This window comes from Mobula hypostoma, chromosome 15, assembly GCF_963921235.1.
Source record: "Mobula hypostoma chromosome 15, sMobHyp1.1, whole genome shotgun sequence".
NCBI classification, from domain to species: domain Eukaryota; kingdom Metazoa; phylum Chordata; class Chondrichthyes; order Myliobatiformes; family Myliobatidae; genus Mobula; species Mobula hypostoma.
The window spans coordinates 48,043,123-48,060,983 of record NC_086111.1 but is presented as its reverse complement, the minus strand read 5'-3'; the positions used below and the strand labels follow the sequence as shown (position 1 = coordinate 48,060,983).

The 17,861-nt window shown below is 38.2% G+C and overlaps 1 protein-coding gene across 1 annotated transcript in view; it reads left to right on the top strand.

The window, feature by feature from the left end:
- LOC134356821 (receptor-type tyrosine-protein phosphatase gamma-like) overlaps positions 1-17,861 on the top strand; it is a 699,039-nt gene that overhangs the window by 518,599 nt on the left and 162,579 nt on the right. Inside the window, exon 9 of the mRNA XM_063067988.1 lies at positions 10,506-10,690. Within this exon, the coding sequence (XP_062924058.1) occupies positions 10,506-10,690 (185 nt within the window). The remainder of the gene's footprint in view (positions 1-10,505; positions 10,691-17,861) is intronic.

The following is a 17,861-nucleotide window of genomic DNA, read 5'->3' as shown; positions in this document are numbered from 1 at the left end:
CTGGTTGAAAGCATGCTTCAAGCATATAAAACCATGAAATATAGCATGTCACTAAAGATTCATTTTCTGCATTGCCATTTAGACTTCTTCCCTGCAAATCTTGGTGCTGTTAGTGACGAGCATGGTGAAAAGTTTCACCAGGACATTGCAGTCATGGAGAAAAGATACCAGGGCAACTGGAATCCATCAATGCTGGCGAATTATTGTTTGACACTTAAGTGAGAATCCTCAGACACTGAGTACAAATGAAAATCATTAACAAAATATTTTTAACTTAGTTGAACTATTGCAAAGCATCAGCACCATTATGCAATTAAACATATTATATTCAATAAAAGTTAATTTGTTGTTTCTCCAAATTCCTACGAGATAGAAGTAGTCTGAAATTATATTTGTATTCATCTTCAAACAGTCTATCATAAACAAAAAAAATTCTGAGGAAGCAACACTTTTGAAAAAATTTGTTGTCCAGTGTAATCACTGGGGAGCTGAGTTGCTAAATAGGGAGATTATGCTTCATTTACAAAGGGCATTGGTGAAAGACATTGCATATGGTGTTGGTCTTTTTTTAAGGAAAGGTGTTAATGTGTTTGAAGCAATTCAGGGAAGATTTACTAATCTAATACAGAATGGATTTGTTGCTTTATGAGGAAGGGGTGGATAGGCTAGGTTTGAGCTTAGAAAAACAGGAGGTAACTTAATTGAGTCCTACACAAGATCATGACAGGATGAATGTACAACTAGGGAGTCATTGTTTTTAAGATAAAGGGTCTCCAATTTAAGCCAATGATGAAGTGTCTTTTGTTTCTCTCAGAAAGTTAGGTCTTTAAAACTCTTCCTAAAATGGGAGTGGAAGCAGAATCTTTAAATATTCTTTAGGAAGAAGTAGATAGTTATAAGCAAGGGATAAATGATTACTGTAGCTAAATGGGAAAGTTGAGATTATAGTAAAATTAGCTATGCACTGAATTAACCAGTGGAACAAACTTGAGGCTACGTGGCCTCTGTCTGATCCTAATGATTTTGTTCCTATGTACATGGCTTGTTTCAGATATGTTTCTCAGAGTAGGCTTATCATCTGCGAGTTTTCAGGTAGGATCAAACTTTTATTTCCTATGTCAGAATCTTTATGTGTATAAAACATTAACAATTTCATGTTGTGTGGCCAACTAAGTATATTGGGATAATAAAATTGTGTATTTGTGGAGGCTGCCATGGCATGATTCATTCACTTGGAACCTGAATGTCTCAGAATATAATCCATAACAGAAATGAAAGATGTTTCCATTAGAAACTGATGAAACTATCTTACTTGTATGCGTAATTACTAGCAATGTTAGTAATGGCCTTGTTTGCCTAACTGAGGACACTTTACAGCCACCACATAATCTATCCATCTTTCCATCATGATTGGAATTGTCTGTTCATTTTGAGTTGTTTATTTTCTGAAGCTACATTCATTCCATCTTTTCTAGCTCTTTTTTTCTCTTGTGTTGGAAATTATCACTGCTGTGGGTTGTCATCAAGTTTGATGTGTGCATGCCTCAGAGATGAGATCTTTTCATATTTGTGCCATGTTTCCAAGCATCAATTTCACAGTATCAACAAAGAATCTAAGCACAACTCCGCAATTATTCTTTAGTTGTCTTGGTCTATTCTTCAGTTACTCTGTTTAGTCACCTAGAACCAATGTCAGTTTTAATCATTGGCTAATGTAATGCAATCAAATGTATTTGACCTGGCACCTTCAGTACCTCACTCAAATATTTATTGACCTTGTTAAGTATCTGTCAAAAGTAAATGGCTGAACTTCCTGCAGCAGGTAACTCAACCCTTGACTCTGTACTTTATCTATATTCATTTCTGGAGCCTGGTCACCCGTATATTATTTTTATATTGATTTTTTTCTTTTGTCCTGTTATTTCCATGAATAGCATAAATGGTTATTCGAGTTCAGGCCTGTTCTTTTTCAATCAGCTTCAACATTAAATGGGCTCTCGATCCCTCTGCACTTTGCTGCTGACAAGTTCCAAATTTCCTCTTTGTGCACATGATACATTTGTAGCAATGCTAAGATCACAAAATGAAATTCACATCTTTTGAGCCTGCACCAGCTCTGGGTGGGTCTCATGCCCTGTTCTCTCTCCAATGTTGCACAAATTCTTTCCTTTCAGGTACTTATCCAGCTCCCTTCTGGACACTACGATTGAATCTGCTTCCACAGTGATCCCTAGCAAAGAATTCCAAACACTAACCATTTGCTGTGAAAGGAAGGTTTCCTTCATGTTGCAGTAAAACTCAAGTTTTTGCCAAATAACAAGTGCATGTATGCACAGATACAATGAAAACCTTACTTGCAGCAGCATCACAGGCACATAGTATCACATATGCAGCATTCAAAAGATAAACAAATTAAACATTAATTATATGTAACTTTTACAAGAAAACACAATTCAAAAGGTTAGAAAGTCCATTTCAGTATGTAACTCTCAGGCTCAGCCAGCTTGTGTTCGTCTAGGGGAAAACAGCCTTTGGCCCCGCCAAACTGAGAAATCACGTTTGTGTGGATGCTGTGTAATGTACCACCCGGTTACAAACCCACAACGCAAAATATCAGACAGTACACCATATGCAATTAAATGATTGAACTTTATGAATCTTAATCTGAATATAGGGTTAGTAATGAAAATTTTAAAAAAGGGCCCAAATCAAGGAAAAGTCAAAAGTGCACATTGTAGCTCACTCAGTCGCCGACCTTCGGACCCTCAGAATCCCCAGTCCACTCCATCTGGTGGTCTACCATCTCTCTCCAACGTGTCTTACCTCTTCATCTTTCCTCGAGAAAGACCGTGAAAAATCTCCTTCAAGATTCACAAGACAGAGCAACAATCTCTGATTGGCTAACATGCATAACCATAGTCCTGTTATCTCCAGCCATAACCCAAACATTGCTGCTACAGAGAAACCGCTACCTCAGCAGTGAACATTACTGAGAAGACATTATATTAGCCTTAGCAGTGAAACATTACAAAGAAGCTATTACATTAGCAGTGAATCCTTACAGCACGTTACAAGTATAAAGTTGCCATAGTGGTTAGGATTTTGCCAATTGGTTCAACAACTGAATGGTTGAAGGGAAGTAGTTAGTCCTGAATCTGATGGTGTGGGACTTTGGTCTTCTCTGCCTCATCTGCGAGAAGACAGAATGGCTCAGTTGATGGGGATCTTTGATAATAGATGTTCTTTCTTGTAGTTGTACTCAATAGCTCAGGGATGTAAAAAAAATTCTCATTCTGTCCTGTGTCTTTGAGTAAACCATGTATACTTTTAGTACGCTCAGTTCTGGTACTCCTTTTAGAACAATGCTCTCTTATTTATATTGCCTCCTATCATCCTTTCAATCAAAATCTAACATTTCAGATTTGTCGGTATTAAACTTCATCTGTCACCAATCTGCCTATTTCACCAGCCAGCCTGTATCAGCTTGGTTTATTACTAATCCCGAATCATTCAATATGCTTCATAATTTTGTGTTATCTGTGTATTAGGAAATTGATTCTTTTACAGCAATGCCTGTGTCAATAATATATAACAAAAACAATGTCTCTGGTACAAATGCTTGAGATACCGTACTACACTTCCCTCTAATTTGATAAAATAACTTTTTGCTATGTTTATCTGCTTCCTGTTACTTAGGCAACTCTTTATCCACCCTGCCACAGTCTCTATATTCCATAGTCTTTAGAGGTGATATCCCATTAATTGCCTTTCATAAACCTTTACATACAACATCAATTTTACTTCAAAGTCAAGAAAATCTGTGGATGCTGGAAATCCAAGCAACACACACAAAATGCTGAAGGAACTCAGCAGGCCCAGGCAGTATCTATGGAAAAGAGTATGCAGTCGACGTTGCAGACCGAGACCCTGGCCCAAGACGTCGACTGTTTACTCTTTTCAATTGATGCTGCCTGGCCTGCTGAGCTCCTCCAGCATTTTACGTGTGTTGCATCAATTTTACTTCTCTCTGCAATTCCTCCAAAGTGCCTATTCTATTCAATATGACTTGCCTTTAACAAATCCGTGCTGACTGTCTCTAATCAATCTATAGCAAGAATTTGGACCACCAACACACATCTGGTACCAACCTTTCTTTGGGCATGAATCTTACATTGCTACATTATGACTGTAAGCTGCAGTCATGTTTATGCCTCATAATGAACAGAATATCTTAGTATTTCCATTAAAGTTTGCAAACCAGGTCAAATGTAAAACTCTGCATGCTTAATAATTTTGCAAACTAGGTCAAATTTAAAACTCTGCATGCTTAATAATTTGGACCAAATCCATTCATCACTGAAATCACACACAAAGCCATCATGCAGCAGTCCTTCATTCCTTATATTGAACATGTAATTCTTTGCCATTTCTAATCAATATGTTTTGAAATAATCTTCTAATTTCTCTGCTGCAACTGTGAATCGAACATGTTTCTTGTGTGGCAACCAGATTAGTAAGCATGTGAGGAATCTCAAAGCTAACTCCAAAGCAAAATCGCTCTCCAGCAGCAATATTCAACGTATTTGCAGATCTTCAAATGTAAAGAGCATTTTCATCTCTTTCGATATATGTTGTGAAAGGCTTGCATACTCAATTGTAGATGCTTAGGCTACCTCTGTAACCAATCTGCTTGAGTTGCCAATTTTTTCTGTTTCTCATCTAAACAGCAATGTGACTGCACAAAAGCCATCTTTCATGCATTTGCTCACTTCTGGTGTGTTTAATTTTTCTGGTATCAGCATTATTCTCTTCAGCTACTAGCTGCTAATGATTTGTTTCTTAGTTGCCATTTCTTGCACAGTTTCACTAATTTTGACACTCAACCCAGTGTTTTTCGTCACACCAGTTTTGAGATCTTTTAATCGTGCTGTTAATCAGCAATGCAAAAGTTGCTGTTTTGGAACGTTTCTTACACCTGCCATTTTTCCTAGAGACAAATATATGTTATTTATTTGACTATCTTAGTCACCAGTTTTATTCAGAAATGGGCTGTGAGCTCGTCTTACAGCACTACCAAGTACATTCTGTGTGTGAACATAAATAAACATATGAATTAGGTTTATGAGTAGGCTTACTCATCCCTTGGATCTGGATTTAATAAACTTGATTGTAATCAGAAGTCCAAAGACATGTGACCCTTTGAGAAGGAAAAAATAATAAATTTTTTCCAGTTTTAAGTTGGAAATGTATTAGTTTTAAACAGTGATGTACCTCGCCAACCTCTCTCCCCTCCCTAGATCAACCCTATCAAGAAATGTAATGACCATATATGTTTCAATTAAGTCACCTTTCACTCCAGCAGTTGTAGACTTTGTCTGTCCAATGTTTCATCATAAGACACACTAGCTCATCCCAGGTACCAGTCCAATAAACCTGTTCAAATTGCTTCCAATCTATTAACTTCCCTCCCTGGATAAGTGGAGCAGTTCTCCTGATGGAATTCCTAAATCCCTGAAACATAATCTCCTTCTCTTTATCTCAGGGAAACACCAGGAGCTTTAGATCATGGATGTGTTCTTTATTGAAGACTAACAAAAATTAGCTCTTTACATGTTGGATTATGTGATTACATCATTTGCACACTTGACTTACTTCAAAATATACCACAGAAGGAAAGGGATATTCCATTCACATTAAGTACTGTATATAGATCAAAATAGTGCTTCACCTGATCTTCCAGACAATTGTCCAGTGCATCCATCCATCCATTACTAAGTCTTTTTTTAAAGAAGATATTTTTAGAATGTGGATTTCATGTATTTTTGCTACCCCTTTCCTGGATCGCAGCCAGCTTTACAGTCAGAATGCATGGACCACCATGAATATTTTCAAACCTGATGCTGTTGTATAAAAAATTCTTTCAGTTGTTCTTGTTCATTTTCTTTTAGGTATGGGCACTTAAACTTTAAACTTCATTAGCAGTGAAGTAGTAGTACAGGGGTTCTAACCATCTTTCAGTTAATGAATTGTGATCATTTCCATCATTTAAGTTAAATACCACAACAAAAAACCTAATTTATGAGAAAATAAAATTGACCTACAGCATGTAAGTGCTCTGGGCTGTTGGTTTCAGCCACTCCAGGTGTTCTTTGTATTTGCTACCAGAGATAAATCAATAAACTTGTATCATTATACTTAATGAAGTTGTATGCTAGCATAGCTAATTGTTTTAAAATGTAAATGAACAGCAGACATGGTTTTACTTCATTCTTTTAGGAATTGCATTTCACGCTAGGGTATTTTGGGCTTGGTTGAATGAAGAGCTTCCATATTGGAAAACTCAGATATTCAAGATTTTATGTTAATCTACGGGAAGGGTTCTTGTCTAAGAAAACGTTTTGATTCAAGCACTGTGAACCCAAGCACAGAATTGTGTGGCTGGACCATAAGGGTGTAGTGGGTTAGATGAATTCAACTATTTAAATTAAAAACTCCATGCTTAATGTAGTCAGAATTAGATGTAGAGAATGTAAAAATGATTTTGATTGATGAATAAAATGAGATTAGATACTGTTGGCAATATTTAGTCTCACACTGCCATCTGCTGACCAGAATTTTGCTTACAATTTCTTGATGATCTAATGGTTTTCCTGTAACCAAGTGTGTTGAACATTGGAAGCTGAATGTTATTAACATCGCATTAAGCGTAAAACCATGGAAGTAGCTTGCAACTGTGCAAATTAATCAAGTGATGTTATATTTTGTTCAAATCCAGGAGGGATTGTAATGAGGAAGAATGCAAGAAGAGGCCTTTTTATCCTATTAGGACCAAATATACTCATATATGTTTCTTGCATTCACATTACTCAAAATCTCCTAAGTTTGCACTGTTTATGTTTTCACTAACCAATGGCCCTTTTCCCTTTTTGGACCTGGGTTCTTTTGATACTTTACTAGTTTTCAGGTCTTTTCACTGCCCTCCTTGGGAGGGGAGGAGAAGATGGCGGCACAATGCAACGTGTGCAGCCGCTCCAAATAATATCGTATTTGTGAAGTAGCATGCTATGCACAATCCTGATTTGATGGAGACAGACATGAAGAAGCACGGAGGAACATCTGGAGAAACTTCTGAAATGCCTGCTTCGCTGACGCTGCTACTGTGCAATCGAGAATCTCCAGAGAGGAAGGCCCCAACTCCTCGGCTTTGCCTATTGCCTGTTGCTGGGGCTGGGGTCAAAGCGCTCGGCAGAGATGGTGCTTGGTGTCGGAGGGCTGGTCGGAGGCTCGAAGTTTTTGGACGGACTCAGAGTCGGACTGTGGTCGGGGTGCTTCCAGGATGCTGCATCGGCAAGTTTGCGGCGCTGGAAGCTCATGGAAGGAGGTTTCTCCCTTCAACCGTATGCGTGAGATGATGGGACTTTCAAGAGACTTTGAGACTTTCTCTTAATGGTCTGTTCTTCATCAAATTACTGTATTGCTTTGCACTGTTGTAACTATATGTTATAATTATGTGGTTTTTGTCAGGTTTTTTTAGTCTTGGTTTGTCTTGTGTTTCTGTGATATCATTCTGGAGGAATAAATTGCATCATTTCTTAATGCATGCATTACTAAATGACAATAAAAGAGGACTGTGTGTCCTCATAATCTAATCTAATCTATTGAAGTGGGAATGTTGGAATTGAAATTAATGTTGGTGTTTTTATTATTATTATCACATGTACTGAGATACCGTGAAAAGCTTGTCTTGTATACTGTCCATACAGATTAAAACATTACATAGTGCATTGTGGTAGAACAAGATAAAAAAACAATAAGGAGCAAGATAATAACAATGTAGATTGTGAGATCAAGTGTCCATTTTATCTCATGAGGGAATCATTCATTAGTCTTATAATGTAGAAACAGGACCAAACCATCAAGCTTCTTGAAGATGTTGTGCTATTCAGTTTATTTAAAACTGATCTATACAGTACTTCGGTGTTATTAACCAATCTTTGTTCTGTTTCCTGTGTAACATTTCCTTTCAAAGCACAACAGGTGTTCATATAGAAAATTTTAAATGGATGCAACATCTGATGAGCTTTTTATCCAACTATTTCTGATTTTACATTTACGAAGCTAAGTGTGATTTTCAGATTTTCCCAATGATCTCCGCATTTATTCTGTCAAATTATCTTGATCTTTTTAAATATCATGATTAGCTCTTTCTTCAGCAGCCACATTATTACAACCTACACTCAGCTTCGATGTCATTCTAGTGAATCTTTGTCAAGGCTTTAATTTATCTTTCTGGAAGATTGCTAATTAAAATTAAATTGGATGTTCTAAAGGGAACCCAAGTATGGCGCTGAAACAAAATCTCCACTTATCCTTTTGGATTATGTCCTTCATAATGAAAGATAATGTTACAGTAGATTTTATCCTTTTTTTTACTTGCTCCTCCACAGATCTTAGTTTTTCATACGTTCCACAAAAATGTTTTTGATCTGAAATTTTAAGAGCCTCTCCCCACAGATGCTTCTCAACCATTTTCTGATTCCACAGTAAAAACATTTATAATTCTTGATACCATAAAAAAACTTTATGGTATGTCCCTTTAAACACATCAAGGCCCTTTTTGTCATACAGCTTTTAACTTCACAAGGTGATAGTTCCGAATCTTCTGAACCTCAAGGCATTCCCTGCTAGGTATACTAGGGTCCCATTTCCAAAGCTCCCTTTAAAGTTACCTGGTTGCTATTTCTAGTGCTCTTTTCTAAATTCACTTAGGTCATTGTTTTCATTATTCTATACTCACTGAGTTCACTAAAATAAAACTGTTATGCTATTCTGTCACATATAAGAAAAAGTGAATTAAAAGTGTATTGGGATGTTACTAGAAGGAATATCCAAATAGTCCAGAAAATCCATCAAACTGGCATCATTAACTTCCATGGCTGCTAAGTTGTTAGTTTTACTATATGTGGGAAATCTAGGAAATGTTCATCTGGCTTTTCTATTTACAAATGTAATGATTTATTTGTGATTTTTTTTTAGCAATCATGGGTGTTTATTGTCAGGTATTTTCACTTTAACAAAATAGTTTGAAAAATAACTCATTTAATAATCACATTTCAGAACTGTTTCAAAATCCGTGTACCAATAGGAAAGTTAAACTTCACCATCTTCTGTCTCCTAATCCTCCCCTCCCAATCCCAACTATAAATGTGTTTGGAAATGAGATTTAGAGGAAGAGCAAAATAGCTCATAAATGTGTGATTGTAGCAAGTAGGAGGTGGAGTAGAGGATGATCCCATTTACATTGCTCAGAAACCACTGCATCATTTTGCCTGTAGGAAAGCCAGGAAGTAGTTTTACCCAGAATCATGGCTTAATGACTTTCCAAACCCTGAGAAGATATTTATCTTCAGGCAGAAAGAAATAGTTTGGAACTTTATAATTCCCCACATGCAGTTACTAATCGAGGTTTTGAGAGAATCACATCATTGCTTATTAGCCAGAACAAAGTTGGATGCCAAACATCATAATGTTTTCACACCTTGTTTGTACAAAGGGACTTCCAAAAGCCAAGAAGGTAGTTCACTGCATAGAATTTGCACCAGATAATGTGTGATGAACTGACAAGGGAAGGGAAAACAAATCCTATTAACTAATCCGGTGTAGCTCTACATTGATGGCTAATTTGTATTAACAAATTTGAAAATCAATACACAGATGTCTGTTTACGTGGTGTTGCTATACATTTGAAATTTACAATTAAATTATTACAAAGCAGATGTTTGAATACTTATGTATATCTATGCATATTAATGAGTTTTATAAAAGCTTGGAGTATTCCTTCTTCATTAAATCTTCCTTGAAAAAAATGAGAATATAGCTCACTGTATGAAAGGTGCTAATTGCCAGTTGCTCCGTCAACATTTAATCATTGCTTAATTTTAGTGTTTTAATTCAAAGCAATTCATGTGGCTATTACAATGGACAATCTAGGCCACATAGTTTATAATATGAAGTTCATTTCCAATTAACTCACATCTCCCAAAGTGACTTAATAATTCATTGTGAAATTCTGTTTTTGACCCTTGGAACTTGCTGCCTTTTTTGCATTACTTCATAATATAAAAGTATGGTATTTTCACTAAATCCAGAAAGCATTACACTCCATTCTCACCTTGATATACCAAACAGTGATCTTCAAATGTTTTATGTTCTAACACAGAGCATGCACTACACACATTATGATAATGTGGGTGTTTTAGCATTGTTTCTTTTCCCCTATCAAGCAATAAATTATGTTGATTGCTGTTATATATGGCAAGTGATGAAAAACATTTAGTTGTAGGATTGAGAAGTTTATCATTTCAAGGTTAATGCAGTCCATTCTGAAATTGCATTTCAGACATCTCATTGCTTTTCTCACTCTTGCAATGGAGATAGTTTTTTGGCTACAAGACAAATGCTTGGTGATAATCCAAATGGGTCATGTGTTCCTTATTGCCTTTCAGTGTGCAGTAGCCCACCTGTGAATATGACCGTGCAACCTGTGAACAGGTCTGCTTTACTCGTCACGTGGAACAGACCAGAAACCATCTACCATCCTCCAATTATAAATTATCTGATCTCCTATAGCTGGACAAAAGATGAGGGAGAAAAAGAGCAAACGTTCACCAAAAAGAATGATCACAACCTGGTAAGTTCTACGTTTGTACAAGAGTCTGGATCAATTTGTTTTCAGTAAAAGAGATGCAGTGATTCACAGTAAAAGAAATGTAGTGATTCTTGCACACTCTAGTGTTTCCTTCTGGTAAGATGGTGGTGTGCTTAGATGCAGTGGCCTCTCTGGGGCTAACCAAAGGTGTTTTTGTCTTTTTTAAATGTCTTATTTGCGATTGCAAGACATTGCTGGATATTAAGAGCTTCAAGTCCTGCAGGTGTACCCTATCAGCAAGGAGCTGGACTTGGTGCAGACTGTGTTGCTGCCTGCTACAGAAAAGTGTTGGAGTCAGTACGTGAAGGTGGCCTGCAGCAAGTGATTGCTTTGCATGTTTTTCTTGTGATCATAAAACGCTGTTGGAAATTGATAATGTAGAATACTGCAAGTCCAGTTCAATGGTTTATTGGTGAGACCGGTGGGCAGGGGAGATATGTGGCCACAGTTATAGCGCAAACTAGGCCTTATGCTGTGGGCTTGCCTGTTGCAGTTGCCCACGAGTGGAGATGCTGGAGGCAGTGTGACATGTCGTCCTTTCTGGATTGGGGGCTGGCCTCTCTTGTCAGTGCTGCTCTCCAGTATTCACTCAGTGGAAGACAAGCTGGATTGCATGCGTATGCGCGTTCGTCTGCAGACTGGTGAGGGCTTTCTCTTGTCGACAACAGCCATGCACCATCAATTTACAGGACATACCTCTCAAGGACTTGGGCTAAGTTATTTTTTGTGTGACTGTATGTTTACTGCTATCTTATATGTGTTATATATGCCTTGTGTCGTGCATGAATGTTGGTACTGTGTTTTGCACTTTAGCCCCAGAGGAATGCTGTTTTACTTGGCTGCATTCGTGGAGATTCATGTATGGTTGAATGACATTAAACTTGAAATTGAACTTCAACCTATAAGGCATAAAGATGCATTTAACACTTTGCTCAGATTTCATATTTAATTTCTACCAGAATGAGAATGGGGCACCGTGGTAGCGCAACACCCCAGGCTGTAATAATGTTGGAGTCGGAGTTCAATCCTGGATTCCTCTGTAAGGAATGTCTGTACATCCTCCCGAGGAACGCATTAGTTTCTCCTTGGTGCTCTGTTTCCTCCCACAGTCCAAAGATGTACCAGTTAGGAGGTTAGTTGGTCAATGTAAATTTTCCGATGATTAGGTTAGCGTTAAATCAGGGTTGTCAGGGGTTGCTGGAGCAATGTGGCTTGTAAAGCTGTGGGACCTATTCCGTGCTGTATCTCTAAATAAAAAGAGTAAATAAATTATTCTCACATGGCATGCTCCACCAACTATGGTGAAGTTTGAAGGACTCTATGAATATTGTGTTTAAATATGACCAACCTATCAGGTGATGTAGCATTGGAAATCAAAGGGAAGTGATTGAAATGGGATTACTACTGTGCTAGCCTGCACAGCATTATACTCCATTAGTCTTGTGCCAATTCCAACTCTATATCTTTGAAGCATCAATGGCTTTAGATGTCTGCATGTATTCTCTTCCAAGAATAAGGGACATTTGTATCAATAGTCTGAAATATCAGTTCCAGCAAACATATTTAACTTTTAAAATTTAGATCATGTTATTTTTAAAGTAACAGATATATAAAATTCTGAAAGGATAATAAACTTTAAAAACATCTGACAACTCAGAAAAGCATAAATCTGGCCAAGTAAGCCATAAATCTGAATCATTGCTAAATGATGAAGTTAAAGTCCTTAAAATAGCAGTGAATTTTGACGGTATTTATACCTGGGATATCTAACAGTATGCATTTAATGGCCACTCCAGTTTCTCAGTTGCATCAGATAATGTGCAAGGTGAAAGTTACAAATTGGAGGAAGGCGACCATGTAACAAGATCTGAGGAAGTGGAGACAACTCACTCAGCATAATTTTCTCTGATTGCTTTATGTTGTCCTTGTTTAAACCAGAAAAACGTTGGCGTCGTATCATCCCTGTGATCCTTACCTGGCAATTTCAATTCTACCCACAAGAGCTAGCATGACCCATAAAAAAATATTAGTCGTCACCACCCAGCATGGGCAAGAAGGCCACCCTTCTTGCAGATGGCATTTGTATATTGTAATAATTAAGCTATCACAGTATTGGTAAGGCTATTTCTAATGTCTACGTTTTAATGTGTAAATTCAATAGCAGTTTCAATCGAGAAACACATGCAAATACAAGTGATGTCAGTCTGTTACTTTCAGAAACAACATTTTGCTGATAAAATCATCAGTGACCTTTGCTGAATGTCATGTGTTTTTTTGTATTTGGAAAGTAGGTATGAACTATAATCCACTGCAGATATTTTGGCCATGGCAATTGAAAATGTATGATGTATATTCAGATTAATGCAGGGGGTTTTTAAAGTTTAAATGGAAGTTCGTCACTCAGCACGCAGAGTGCATGTCCAGGAATGAGAGAGCTAATGAAATTGCAACTAAATGGCACCATTATGCTATTATACAGAGAGATGTTACTGGCAGCATTACAATACCAGGAACTTGGCAGAAGTTCCTGCCATCCATGCTGCTGTGCTGGGAACCTGAGTGCTGTGAACCTGGCGTGAACCCCTGCCCTCCCTGTTACTGCACAAGGCTGTACTGTAAACTGGGTAGAAGTCCAGCAATCCATGGTTCAGGGTGGAGAGGCTGCCTGTGAGGACTGGCTGGAGTGAGCATTGAGACAGGTCCGGACCACATTCTGGCCAGCATTGTGAGTAGGGCCAATGCTAGGAACTGGCAGCAGATGTTTCATGAGTGCAGTTCATACACCCTTACCCACCCCCTCCTTACTGGATGTCACAGAAACTGCCAGATCCTCCTCTCCTCTCTTCAACTGATGGCACACCTCTTCCCAGTCCAGAGATTTCTCAATGGTAACAAGTTCAAAGGCCAATGGCAAATGTTTTTAATGTAGAAAAATCACTGGTCTGGAGAGAGTTGTGCAGGCAAACAAAGGAGAAGACAGCAACTTCTGTGAGATACAGTAAAAGGAAGTAAGAGCTCCCAAATTATCCTGGAGCAGCCACTACCAGTCCCGAGTAAGGGCCCCACTCTCAGTGCTAACCAAGGAACCACGTTTCAGTGGGAAAGACTGCACTGAAAACCTGGCCCACCCAACTGGCTTCACAAGCAGCTTCTCCATGTCAAATGATGAACTGTAAGAGCTTCACCAGAGGGTAGGGATTCACCACAGATTCCCATCACAACAGTGAACAGCAGTTGAAAGGGCAGGAGTTTGAGTCAGATTACTGGCTTGACAATGTACAACACGGTCAAGGTGCAGGAATGCACATTCATGCACGCTCAAATTGGAGGACCAAGAGCACTCTAGTTAATCAGAGCTCTGAACAGTACAAGTAAATTGTAACCCTTTAAACAACAGCAAATCACACAGTATGTTGGAGGAGCTCAGCAAGTCAGGCATCATCTATGGAGGAGAATTTAACAGTAACAACAGGATTCAAAGGTTCCCAGGCAGTTCTATGGAGACTGAAATCTGCAGATTAGGAGATTAAGGGACAAAGAGGTCCTCTTCTCTTTAAATATTTTGGTTGAACTTTAATTAGTTATGTTTTTATTTTTATTTAGTTAACTTTATTTTAAAACATTTTTTACTTAAGTGATTTACAATAAACATTATGTCTCTAAATGTGAGAAAGGTAACCATAAATTTACACTCCCAGTGAGGAAAGGGACTTTGTCATCTGTCATGCAGCTCAGTCCCTATTACTGTGCAGATAATTTTACTAGAGTCCAGAAAATTTTGGACCAGCAAGATTGGTCCTTCGTATCTAGAGCAGAGAAGACCATGCACGACTATTCCAGCGAGAAGGGACTGGCCCAGCAAGATCTAACCAAAACTACTGACCCTGGGACTCAATACCTGCCTCTGCAACTGGATCTGTGACTTTCTGAGCAACAGACTACAATCAGTAAGGATAGGCAACAAGACCTCTGCCACAATTATTTTTAGCACAAGATTGTGTCCACAGCCCCTTACTCTGCTCCCTGGTACACTCATGAGGAGTTAGGGCAGAGTCGTGGCCAGACTCTGCCCTAACTCCATCTAAAAATTTACAGATGGTGGCAACGTGATGGGCCGTATCTCAAAAAATGAAGCGTCTGAGTACAAGAAGGAAATAGAGAGTTTACTGGCATGGTGTCGTATCAGCAGACTTTCCTTCGATGTCAGCATAACAAAAGAGTTGGTTATTGATTTCAGGAAGAGGATGGGGTAAATACTCGATTGATTACGTCCTTTCAGCAACATCTCTAGTCCGATTACGCTGAGCAGTGGCACTACGCAAGGCTGCATGCTCATCCCCCTGCTGTTCATACTGCTGACGCATAACTGTGATGCAGGATTCAATTCAAATGTCTCATCAAGTTTGCGGATGACAGAACAGTGGTTGGCCTCATCAACGATGACGAGTCAGAGTACTGTACAGAGAAGGAATGGAGTGGCTGGTGGACAGATGTGAAAACAATAACCCAAGTCTGGACGTGGAGATGACCGAGGAAATGATTGTAGACTTTAGGAAGGTGCAGATAAATCATCCCCCTCTACATGTAGGTGCACTAAGTTCCTGGAAGTTCACATCATGGATGACCTCAATATCACCTCCCGGAGTAAGAGGGCATAACAGTGCTTCCCAAGGTTATTGAGGCAAGTGAAGCTCCCCACCCCCAACCTAACTGAATTTTACAGGAGCACCACTGAAAGTGTCCAGACAAGCTGCGTCTCTATCTGGTATGGGAGCAGCAGAGTACCAGACCGGAAGGACCATGAGAACGGCCGAGAGCGTCAAAGGGGCCTACCTACCACCTATCAGGGATGTTTATCAAAGAGTGCTACGTATGCAGGGACCTTGCTATTATCAAAGATCCTACCTATTCGTCCAGTATCCTCTTTGACTTTCTCCCATCAGGCAGCAGACTCCAGTTCATTAAGACAAGAATGGTCAGGATGGGAAACAATTTCTTCACTCAAGCCATTAGGCTTCTTCCCTGTTGCATTGCATTCAAAGTGTCACCAGTTAATTTGTTCAGTACCCTACAATATTTAATTTATGCACTTTACTTTGCTTATTTATGCATAATTCATTTGTTAATTTTATTCTTACTTTCCTAAGTTATTGTGGGTTATATGTGTCATATGTGTACTACAGTGCTTTACACCCTGGTCCAGAGAAATGTTGTTTTGTTTACTATATGTATATAGGTATATACTACATGTATATAGTTAAATGACAATAAACTTGACTTAACTTGACTTTAATTCATCCTTTCCTCATCTCCTGCTGTTTATTTCCTGAATTTTAAATCTCATTTGTTGATGAGATGTACTGTGCTGCTGTCTAATTTACTTAGGTCCCAGATGATCTGTTACCCTTACTACCCTGTCATTAGCTTTCATTCTCAGCAGTTCTGTGGAGAAATCTGAAGAAAACAGCATTACTGCTACGATATATTGGCCCAGTAATTAGAATAGTCTCTTTAACCTTCCTGGACAGCATTGTGTGCTCAAATTTTCTTGGTAGGCTCATTGCCAGATGTGGTTTTCTGTATTTGCTTTTGGTAACTGGTCTTCCCTGATCCTGCATGTTGGTGATTACATCCCAAGATGCAATAAAAAGTCCCATTTTGTCAGTTTTTATTTTTACTCATGCAAATGGGTAAGCAAATAGGAGTAATTGGAAACATGTCAGTGGATTGGTCTCACCTGAAGATTTCTGGGTTTATTTTACTGATAAACAAAGAATCTTACAAAACTCTCTTTGCTTGAATATCCATATTAGTATACAACCAGTTAGATAGTTGGTCAGTGTTTTAATGTGATAATCATGAAGTTAAGATTCTAATTTTTACTTTTGCTGAACGGTTATTTATTAGAGGGTTACTGACTGCTGCAGGAATATCATGAATTAATTCATGATCAAATGTCATCAACAAGGGGAAGTAGACCCTATTTCAGCCAATGTAGAACTATTTTTGCTGGGAATAATAAAATAATTAGAAAATTAACAAATAAATTTGCTTTAGATAATTAGCTGGTGGCACTGTTTCATAAGCAGGTACTGTACTTGAATAATGGAGTCATTGTATTGCCTGAACTACTGATTGCTACGTGAGCTAGTAATCAACCAACCATCATAAACAGACTAGCCATTGTGCCAGAACATTCAGGTGCTTATACAACTGTCCATCCACTAACTCTCTCACATTCACAATGCAATTCTGTTAGCTTTAATTTTGTGAGCTCTTGATTTTATAATGAACACAAATTTATGAAAGATTATTTTTGAAAAAAGTTTCTACAGAATATTTCATAAGAAAATTTCTTGTGTAAAATTAAATGTAAATTGAGTTGCACTAAACCAGGAATTATGTTAAAAAAGTTCAAAGGTTCATTTACTATCAAAGTATGTGTCTATATACAACTCTGAGATCCGTCTTCTCCAGATAGCCAAGAAAGCCACGAAACAAAGAAAAACCACGAAAATCGATCAGGTAAAAACACCAAACCCAACACCCCCCCCCCGCAAAAAAGAGAACAGCAATCTGGTCATCAACCCTGCAAACCCTTCTTGCCTCACACAAAAAACCTGACAAAACAGAAAAGAACCTCAATCCCAAATCCTCCTCCCCCCACAAAACACAAAAAGAACATTGACCCCCTAACCCTCTCCCCTCGCACAACAAAACGAAAATAATTTTGCATTAAAGAAACACACTTATTTTGGAATAAAGGAGAGGAAAGGACAGTCTGTCTTGCAGTGTGAATAATCTGCAACTATTCATTTTTATTTCAATTGGTTGTTTTATGTTCAGCATTCCGCTCAACTGATTTAACTCAACTGCATTGAAATGTAGTCTCCTGGCTCAATTTATAACTTAGCATTTTCTTGATGTCTAGAGAAAAAGAGGAGAAATCCACCAGCTTGAAGGAGACAGAAGCATAGGTTAATCTGCCCTTCATCAGTGTCAATGATTCTCACTGGCCCAGAGGGATATTACAGACTAATGGAAAGCATTGCCAATAGTATAGGATGTTACATCTTGAAAGAAAAATAGGTAACATATTTATTTTTTTGAAAAGTATTGAATTAGCTACAGAAGATGCTCCAAGAGAACAATG